A 10,435-nucleotide genomic window follows, 5' to 3' on the forward strand; every position below is an offset into this window, starting at 1 on the left:
TATCCAAACAATTTCTGTGTGGCTCAGTTTTGATTCTCTATTTGACACTACACACAAATTTTCTCTGACATATATTGCTATCCTCCGTCCTCGTCTAATCTGCATATCTATATGATACAATTTGAATCCCCAAATTTGGTATTCAGCCAACAGTTCCTGTTTACTACAATCATCCATGTTTCGGTGAGTGTAATAATATATATTGTTTCTGTGCTCACACGAGCACTTAAATCGTGTAGTTTGCTTCTAACATTCGTGTTGTTTGTGTAGTACACATTTAATGGTGTGATGTTGACGCCTGTGTCCACCCATTATATTTTGAGCCAATTTTATTTACATTTCCCTCGCTGCTTTTCTTTCCATTTCTGTGTCTCGTCCCCGTAATGTCCTGGGCTGTCTTCTTATGGTTCATGCGCGCGCGCCTCTTGAATCTAACAGCTTACATGAGTGTGGTAAGGTGGGCACCCCATCCCTAGAGAGGTGATGATGAAGATGAAGACACCCAAAAGGTGGCACAGGTATGAATAGCCCGTAAGTGGTGGCCCTTTGGAGCCATTACCAGTATCATTAGCTGATACTGGAGATCTGTGGAGGTGCGACTGCACCCTACGGAGAGGTCGTGACCTCTCCCCTAGAGAAGTGTACCCGGTCCCTCGCTAACCTAGCGTTCGCACATCTCCTGTGCCAGGTGTGTACGGCGGGTTCACCACAGCCCGTGCTGCTTGGAACTTATAGCTGAGTCTAAAACAACAACTACCTAGAGTTCTGGCCAGTGAACGAGGCCCAGTTCGTGAGGAATTCTATTTCACAACTACAACAAAGTCTTACAAGTCAGCAATTTATCCCAATTGCCCCAGACAACAACTCAACACAACACACAATTTCGGCAGAACTCCAAATATCATAGAAACCCTCTTTCTTTTTCCTAATCACATCTATTGCTAACTTGAACCTATTTCAAAGTTCCTCACTTACACCGTCCCTCACAAGCGGTCATAATATGCAATTGTTTATTTGTCTTATAATTACTTAAAAATAATGAATCTGACAGGACAATTAAAAACATCCATGTTTAACAAGGAGTCGTAAACACCTCACTTGCACACACTATTCGCATCTATCGGCACATCTATTCGCATCTATTGGAGCCGGTCGGCCGAGCGGACAGCACACTGGATTTATGATCCTGTGGTTCCGGGATCGATCCCGGGCGCCGGCGAGAAACAATGGGCAGAGTTTCTTTCACCCTATGCCGCTGTTACCTAGCAGTAAAATAGGTACCTGGGTGTTAGTCAGCTGTCACGGGCTGCTTCCTGGGGGTGGAGACACTAAAACCCCGATATCATCTCAAGATAACCTCAAGATAACATCATTATTCTTTCTTAAGTAACAAGAACCTTCGACAACCTCTACATGATTCCCGCGTGTGACGGTGACACAGAGTCGCGCCACATGACGCGAAGTGCTGATGGTGTAACTGCTCGTTTTTAAGAAAGTTTAATGGCAAAATCTGTTTTGTGCAGTCACTGTGATCAGTTTTTGGATCGGTGTTGGACTTAAGGCCTACCAACTGCAAGAGGGTTATTAAGGCAATGATACTAATTTACTGACCAATCAGCAAGTATACTTTAGCCCTGAACATAGTCCAGAACTTAAGTAAACTATCTATGTATATACGCAGAGAACCCGGGTCCGCCTTTTCAGTGTGTATATGTCCAGGTGCTGTGATGAATAAGCAAGTCCAACTTACGGTCAAGTCCGCCACTCCCGTCCCAGCAAACACTCCTCAGAGCAGTCAAGCAGTAAGCCAACAACGATGCGATCTAATTTCAAGTATGGTTTAGGTTTGATTACTCTGACTGATTACTCTGATAAGTAAAGATTACTCTGTCAGTCAATAGATGGCGTTTATGGCGGTATCTGGCATAGCTGCTAGTCGAATCACATCCACTTCATTTATGCAGATCTTTCCCGTCTTCTTGTCAGGATTTCAGGAACAGTTTGGAACTGTAATCAGACTTGTGTGGTTATCATATCTAGCTCTGCCGCTGTGACGTGAGTCTGTTGCCCTCTTCAGTATTGCTTCTTGATAGTCTACCTGGTAACAATGACACCAGATTGTGTTAGTATAATTAAAGTGCAGTGACTATGGGATTGCTACTTCGTTTCAAGCGTAGATTAGACATGTGTATGAGTGAGTCTTGGTGGATAGTAATGGTTGTTGCGTGTATGGACCAATAGTCCTTCTGTCATTTAATTTGTTTGTTCTTGTGGGAAATGTGCGTTAGTTATGTTTGGTTGTTAATTACGACGAAGTACTAATTAAGCCTCGCCGATCCCTAAAGAGCAACGCAGCCTTTTGAAGTAGGAATTCTTTAGATATTGTCTAAATCAGAGGCGCGATCAGAGGCGCGAAATAATCTGTTGGTTAGTGTCTACCGTGTCAACTACCGGGTGGTTAGGTTGACCAGTGATGGTGGTGGCGGCGGGCACGAACACGGGACTATCAGTTCTCCTATGACCTTGTAATATGTACATAGTTCAAACAAGCATTTATTAGCGTTACATAAGACCTGCCATTAGTGCATAATTATTAACTAAATACTTGGCTATTGAAATGGCACCACCTCTTGACTGACATAAGGTGTGTAGGATAGATGCAATAGTTACTGTAATAATCTGAAGTCTCAGAGACCTTTTGTGCACTCTTAATTTTTTTCCTCTACTGCTCACGTAAATATGGGGTGCATAATAAAACAAAATTTAACAAAAAAATACTGGTATTTTAACAAACCTTTAGCTTGATAACAAAAGCTACTTAATATACCAGTCATTACAGGGAGGGGAAAGTGTGTGTGTGTGGTGTAGTGGGGCGTGAGTCTGGTCCAGTGAAACTACCCTTGCTTGGTGCCAATTGCCTTGTTTCACCCCCCCCCCTGATGGTCAAGCAGTAGTTCTTCTTTTCCTCAATTGTGTGATATTACCACATCTGGATTTGTTAAGTCAGATGCTTGAGTGTATTAGACTGGTGGTCCGCCCCCAGACGATGGGCCTGGCCACGAAGTACTTGGCTCCTTTCCTGGTCGCCAACTGGCTGGACGTGACCCTGGCCTGCCTGGCCTTCCTGCTGGTGAAGCTGTTGCTGAGTCAACCCTCCAGGCCCGTCAGGACGGTCCATATAGTCTCTCGTCCGGAGCAGCTGGAGGACCAGGCCAAGAAAGGGAGAGTCAACGTTACAGGTGAGGAGGCTTATGGTATCTAGGTATCTTATGAAATTAGTTTTTAAGACAATAAATATTCGGGGGAGGGGGGGGGATGGATGGGACATTCCCAAGGCTCGGGTACAACATGAACTACACACTGAAAATTCCTGAAATGCTCGCACTGTCAATGTTTTGCGTCTAGTAAATATGTGCGACTAATGAATGATCTGTAGCGTGATGTTATATTTGTGTGATGGTATCCATACAAAGGAGATTCTGTGCACTGCATTCTGTGGACCCTTTATTCTGTGCAGCGATTAGGTCATTTATAATTGGTAGTAAGAGGTTCTTGCTGTCGATCTTCCAGAAGTTTTCGATCGCTTCAAGAGTCATCTTTGAATCGCAAAATAATAATCTTCCAATGTTTTTTAATGTACTGAACTAGTGGCCAGTACAACTAGCTACCAGTGCATTTACAAAAATGGAGGACGAATAATATTCTGATTCAAAGTCGGCTCTTCAAGCAATCGAAACCTTCTGGAACATAGGTTTCGGTTTAGGTTTTGATTGGTTTCTGGAGCAAAAACCTCATACTACCAATCATAAATGACTTACTCGCTGCACAGAATGAAAAGTTTGCAATCTCCTTCGTTTGGACACCATCACAGGGTTGTGTGGTGGTGGGTTGCCCTACTGTGCTATACGGTCACACACACACACACACACACTTGTAACAGTCCTTGTGCCAGGCGGTGACACCTTCCCGTAAGCACCTGGAGCACTTGTGCTCGGTGGTTGTGGTGTTGTCTCCTGCCTCAAGACAATGGACTTTATTGGAGCATTCTTTAGTTAGGATGATTGTCTGCACAGAAAGCACAGGTGACTGGAGATATTCAATGCTTGGCTGTGACCAGTGTGTTGGCATCAAAAACGTATGACAGCCGAAGACACCCAGGGTGTTATGGGATTGGCTCATAGGGTAGGTGCCTAGGAAATTGAACGGTCTAGAAGGGAGGGGTGGCGAAAATTATCAGAACGCGCTCAGCAGGATGGCGCCTCGTTTTCCTAGATGACAATCTTGTTTAGCGGCTTCTCCCCTCCCCCCCAGACTTACTTACTTAACACTGTATACGCCTGATAAGTCTTTCGCATAGATGTCAAGGTCATGGGGGGGAAAAAGTGCCAAGGTATTCTTTGTATCTCCTGGAGAGTCAGCGTTACTGAATGTGATGTCACCCACTTGATCTTGGAGTAGGGCAGAGATGGTGTCTTCATGGGACCTGGCTACATAGATGTAGGGTGAGGCGTGTTTAGGGCGTGTAAGTTCTATGGAGTCAACAAACAGCACGAGGGAGATCATGTTTCAACCAGGAGTACCTCCTGTCACTGCTAACTTCAGGTGCAAATGCCAGCCTGGTATATTTACCCCGGGGGTGGTAGAGGGGGGTCGTGATCAACCCTTTGTGGAGGGGGGGTGGCAGTGGTCACCTTGACGCCATTGTTGACTTTCATGGCCTTTTTCTCGTTGTATAAGGTATTCCGGCTTTTGTAGGTAACACAACCACTGCTTGATTGTTTAATCACCTGAGCTGGCGTCCTTGTCATACTGGGATGTAATGAGGTGAGGTACCTGTTCATACTGTACTTCATGCTGGGAGGTGGCTGAAGTGGACATGCTTTCGTCTGCAGCATTTTTGCAAAGGGGAAATAGTCACTGTGGATGTCCCCAGCAGACAGAGTAGTAATAGCTATGGTCACATGACTTGTCTTGGCATTTCATGTTGTGATTGAAGTCAGCCTTTACCACAGAGTAGCTCCTTGCACTGAAATGTGTACAAGTCTCCAAACTTGATACATTAATTGTAAGTGACTCCTTATCATCCTTAAATGCTCTCAACTCTTTAAAACATAACTGTAACATGCTCGTGTCCGAAGCTAGACACAAATACAACAAAATTATTAAGGATGGTAACAGTCCATTTCATGTGGTATCCATCTCATGTTGGCCTCCGAATGCATGATAGAGCTGATAAGTTAGCCAAAGAATCTGCCTTTAAAGGAGCCGATAGTGTAACCTTGGATTGTCAATAAGCAATCTGGGAGTAATAGTACACAAAGAACTTCAACAAGATCTTGTAGATCTGAGGCAAAGTGAAATTGACACCTGTAATTCCATCTATTATCATACTATCATGCAAGAGGAGCCACACATCAATGGATCATCCAATAAAATCAGCAGACTTCTAGATGTTACTACTGCTCGGCTTAGACTCGGTTACAAGTATCTCTGGGAATTCTCATTATCTGCTGATGTAGACCTGACCAAATGTAAACTGTCAACAAAATTATTCGCACACCCTCCTTCACTATGTGATGGAGTGCGAAAGGTACGTGAATTTAGAGACAATTCTATAACCAATGTTCCAACGATGTGTAAATATTTCATTCAAAATGATCTACTACCAGAAATTTTAGCCAAATATTCCCAGTTTGCTAACTGTAGGTAGTAACTAAGTGATTGTAACCTATCCACCGCTGCCCACTGGATGGGGGGCGGTGTGCAGGACAAACATAAATTGTGACACTAGCTCTCCACATATGTCAGTTGCTTAATTTAGAACCTGTACTTGAGGTGGATCTCGAACCCATTGTTGATGTGACGACTTGTATTGAATTTTGTAACTAGCTCATCAAGATTGTAACTTAGCTAAATGAATTATGGGGTTCAGTCCCTGAGCCCATTATGTGCCTCTGTAACCCTTTCCACTACCGCCCACAAGATGGGTATGGGGTGCATAATAAATGAACTAAATTAAAAAAAAACTAAGAGTAACACTTCAGTTTATGGCTCGGACCCAGAGCAACAACGGGTGCTAATCATAACGCAGAAATAGAATGAGTAATTCAGACACCATACAAGCATGAGGAAGCAACTAGGCAGCGGGGTACAAAGACTCTCATCACAGTCACTGATAGGCAAGCACAGTTTTTTTTAAAGGTCACAGTACAAGCTGATTTTCGCGGCAAATGTGGAATCCTTTGGCACGTGTCACTTCAATGGCTCAAACTCGCCTCCGCTCCTCCCTCCCCGTGGCATGGGGGAGGAGGGGGCAGGCCACGGACGACACCCGCTTCACTGTCAGTTCGACAAATGATTTAGGAAACTAAACTCCCTAATCTGAGTTAAGTTCCATCACTTTCATATGCAGCCTCCAGAGTTGGAATCTACCCATTTCTTGAATTCTTGGGTCAATTTTGAGGAAAATTAGTTCCTCCTACCTATAGTCTCGTCAGAAAATGTTGAAGTCGGAGGTGACGAAACTGAATTATTTCAGCAGCCAGTGGCAGTCTCTACTCCAGCCAAGAAGACACAAATTGTCGGGGCAATCAGCACATTAGAAACCACTCCACCCGGCAACACTTGGTCATTCTCTCTTGTTTCAATCTATAATGGAAGAGGATTCCGCAACATGAAACTAGAGGATAATTTGGGCGAGACTAGTCAACACCACTGTTAGGAGCCGACTGAATCTCCACATAAATTACAAACCGCCTTCCTAAAAGTATGCCAGTAGTCTACTGCAATAGTCACCTCCCGAGAAGTGTTAAGAGTTGAGTGTTTATCATATGTGACGACCAGCGGCGGACGACCCCCAGACTCTCCAGCATCGGTGTTAGTGTGCCTTCAAAATTGGTATTCTTGTATAGAAATTAAAATTCTCTTAGAATCTGGTGCACAATTGGGTATTGAGGTTCTGTTTGGTCTCGTTAGTAATATGTGGCTGAAACATAAGTGAAATTCGAACACTGAACGTTTATATTTATAAATTAAAGTGGCTTCAAAGTTATTTGACGAGAGGTGTAGTAGGCATCCTGCAGTCTTGGGAGACTTTGGAGTTGCACTCTGGTTCCCGAGGCTGGAGTGTCCTCTCCTGGGCGCAAAGCCTGGAGTAGGTCGTTATGGAGCTGTTGTTACCCATGCAGCAGGGTCCCCCCCCCCCTCTCCACGTTGTTGAAATTGGCGTTTGCCTTTCAATTGGACAATTCGCTTCCAGCGCCGTCGCAAGAGTTGCCAGAACGAGGATTGAAGTCAACAACGAACTGCCTTTGCCAACTGGCAAAGAACTGCCTTAGTCTTCCTCGAGGTTGATACTTGAAGCCCGTCCCAAAAGTGGGTATCGCCGCGAGGCAGCGTAGGTGCCAAGGGGTATAACAGGTTCGATTAACGAGCATTTGACCAGAGAGGGCGGGCTGATGTTAATGTACTGGCCAAAAATTACCCCTCTAGTCTAAAACTTATGGTCAAAATTTGTTCATCCTGAAGCCCCAATTACAGTATACTGCTTCCCTAAAAACTAATAGAATTTGCTTTGAGGAGCAAATTCTAGTAGAGTAAAGAACCACAAACTGTAAAAAATGAGATGGTGTCAATTTTGAAAGCTTATACTTGGCAGTTCTACCAAATTGTACCGATTTAGTTTCCATGTAAACCTGAAGACACCAGTAACACTAGCGGGGCCCCCAGGGTGGTAGAGGCGTAGGCGAGACGCGGATGAACGAATTTTGGCCATAAATAGCAGGCTGGTGTGGGCCTGTAGGCTTCTGAAGTTTCCATTATCCTTTTGTTATTATATTAGTGCGCTTAATTAAACGTATTACTATTGCAATACAAAAGTCTGTTACACGTACTGCAGAAGATAAAATTTCACTAGTGTTGGAGGCTTCCATTACATACACCTCTGGGAATGTTGTCTGATTTGTTAACTGAAAAGGTTTGAAGTAGACATGTTAGTTTCCAGAGGAGTTCAGTTCCCATTAACCCTCCTCCTGCTGCTGCTGGTACAGTGTCTGGCGGCGTGGGCGACAGGGACAAGGACCTAGTCGCTTCCGACACACGTGAACCACTGTGGCCAGAGGACCTAACTCACGTTCACTACAAATTCACAAAGTGAGTAATAGTTCTTTAGTGTTGGCCACCTCGGTGGTCTAGCCCCGGCTACTGCTTACTGTTGCCAAGATAATTAGGGTTGAGCATATGCTAGAGGTCTACTGAATGACGTGTAGGATGTATTTAAATTGTTTTCCTTATACGGTACTATGTGGTGATTTCCGGGCTTGGCGCCTTTCGATAGTTCCCCATAATTTTGGGTATTAATGTACATAAATCCTCTGAGAATGTTCTTTCCCTACCATCATGGCTGCTGCGTCATGTGTGGTAATGACTGTGTTCTCGTACGTGTGGTCCAGGGTGACGCCGGAGGAGAGCATAGAGAAGTCGAGGGCGTTCTACGAGCTGATGAAGCAGCGTCGTACTATCCGCGTCTTCAGCTCTGACCCCGTCCCTCGCGAGGTCGTCGACAACGTCATTAAAGCCGCAGGTAACGTTCAAAAGTTTATCTTAATTGTCGCAGTCACGAGGCGATTGGTCGGCCCGACTAATCTCCTTGGGTTGGTTGGGAATAGCTCTGGCCTAAAGGCTGGCAGGATCCAGTCAAGCAAAGCTTAGGAGTTCCTATAGCATATTTGAAAAGTTTTATGCTAGATTTGCTGCAACACTGGGTGTTGAAATTTACTGCAGGGGTGGGGGGGGGGCGTTTGGGCTCTTTGACTTTCATTAGTTTATTTTTCTCTAATCCTTAAAATACGATAAAACTTTGGCACTATAATTTGGCGTCCAGGGCAATTATAGTTTCCGGTACTTTAATCCAGTCCCAGAACTGATGCACCCTTCTATTTCGCTCCGATATATTCTTTCAAAACGGTTTACATTATCTAATGTTGCCCTTCTGCAGGAACTGCCCCCTCCGGAGCGCACACGGAGCCGTGGACATTCGTGGTGGTGTCGGACCCCGAGGTGAAGCAGCAGATAAGAACCATCGTGGAAACTGAAGAAGAGATAAACTACACAAAGAGAATGGGTTAGTTTTGTCCATTTCTATAGTCATTCCAAAATGTGAAAATATTACCAGCATATTCAGCTTCATATTCATATGGTAATGTGTGAAGTTATCCCTTGCGCTGCTCCAATCGTCACGGGATTTGGTTTTTAATAAGATTAAAATTTTTGGTAGTGTGCACCTGTATGTAGAGCTTTTAAATAGTTGTGCAGACTAGAGGTTAATAGCTGCAATGACCCCTGACCCTTCTTGGCTTGTCAGTAGGTTTTATCTTAATGTAAAACCTGTTAAGAACGTGTTGGTGTGTGCATGATGCAGGTACGGAGTGGGTGATGGACCTGAGAGCCATGCGGACAGACTGGGTGAAGGAGTACCTGACGGTGGCTCCTTGGCTCATTCTGGTCTTCAAGCAGACCTATGGTCTCTTGCCAGATGGTAGCAAGAGAACCCATTACTATCACGAGATCTCGACTGCCCTGGCCGGCGGTATTCTCCTCAGTGCTATCCACGTAATTATTTGTGTATTTTGCAAAGAGCTTGTTAAAATATTTTATTTAGCTTTAGTACTGTTATCCAGAGTGATATTTAGGACCTTTGAATATCTCGTGATGGACAGTGCTAAGTAGTCTTCCCAACTTGATAATTGGTCTTAGTAGTTATCTCAGTCCTATACCAGATCATTGTCCTTGTTCACCTTCCAGAGTCCAATAGGACTGATGGAGTTTTCTCCTGTATTATATCTTGATTACTTCTCCCCCAGAGTGCAGGCTTGGCGACTCTCACCTCGACGCCCCTCAACTGCGGGCCGTCACTGAGGACACTGCTGAAGCGTCCCATCAACGAGAAGCTGCTGCTGTTGATGCCACTCGGCTACCCCGCCCCCAACACCACAATCCCCAACCTCTCCCGGAAGCCCCTAGACAAGATCATGGTGGTGGTGTAGCAGGTCGGACGTGAGGGGGAGGTTCCACGTGCTGGTGGCCGACGGTGTCTCAAGAATTCCATGTTCCATTGTTTGAATTTGGAACTTCTGGGCATGTTCATTATTTTATGTAATATTAATGTCAAAAGCTTCAATAATGTTAATTCTAATAAAAGTAACATTAAAAACTGCCCCTGAATAAAGTAAAATTTAATTTTTATATGAAAGCTGTGAGACTGCTCGCGTGAGCAGTTTAAAAGCCATGTTTATGCTAGATTTTTAGTTGTGTGTTCCGGCTTCTCTATGGCAGCAGCGGTGGTGCTGCCTGACACTTGGAGCCAAGTAGACTTTGCTGGTGGGTTTCTTGAGCCAGACGCCAGATAAAAGATGTCTGGCTTTGCCATCGACGTGGT

At 44.6% G+C, this 10,435-nt stretch overlaps 1 protein-coding gene across 4 annotated transcripts; it reads left to right on the forward strand.

Annotated features, from left to right (window-relative positions):
- The first annotated feature begins 1,930 nt into the window (after positions 1-1,930).
- Iyd (Iodotyrosine deiodinase) lies at positions 1,931-10,210 on the forward strand. Of its 4 annotated transcripts, none has more exons than XM_045742996.2 (7): positions 1,931-2,055; positions 3,044-3,239; positions 8,049-8,151; positions 8,451-8,581; positions 8,996-9,121; positions 9,419-9,609; positions 9,861-10,210. In XM_045742996.2, exons 2-7 carry the CDS (start codon positions 3,047-3,049, stop codon positions 10,041-10,043), a joined length of 927 nt encoding a protein of 308 aa, XP_045598952.1. In that variant the 5' UTR covers positions 1,931-2,055; positions 3,044-3,046; the 3' UTR covers positions 10,044-10,210. The 4 variants fall into 4 exon arrangements, with proteins under 4 accessions (XP_045598952.1, XP_045598946.1, XP_045598958.1 ...); XM_045742990.2 differs by having other exon boundaries at positions 1,994-2,122; XM_045743002.2 differs by having other exon boundaries at positions 2,007-2,101.
- Positions 10,211-10,435: the final 225 nt, after the last annotated feature.

This window comes from Procambarus clarkii, chromosome 22, assembly GCF_040958095.1.
Source record: "Procambarus clarkii isolate CNS0578487 chromosome 22, FALCON_Pclarkii_2.0, whole genome shotgun sequence".
Classification (NCBI taxonomy): domain Eukaryota; kingdom Metazoa; phylum Arthropoda; class Malacostraca; order Decapoda; family Cambaridae; genus Procambarus; species Procambarus clarkii.

What these genes read in the sequence shown, in the direction of transcription:
- Iyd (XM_069328786.1), top strand. An exon ending in CAACGTCATTAAAGCCGCAG is followed by an intron (nt 8,582 to 8,995) that starts GTAACGTTCAAA and finishes GCCCTTCTGCAG; the next exon opens with GAACTGCCCCCTCCGGAGCG. An exon ending in TTCTCCTCAGTGCTATCCAC is followed by an intron (nt 9,610 to 9,860) that starts GTAATTATTTGT and finishes CTTCTCCCCCAG; the next exon opens with AGTGCAGGCTTGGCGACTCT.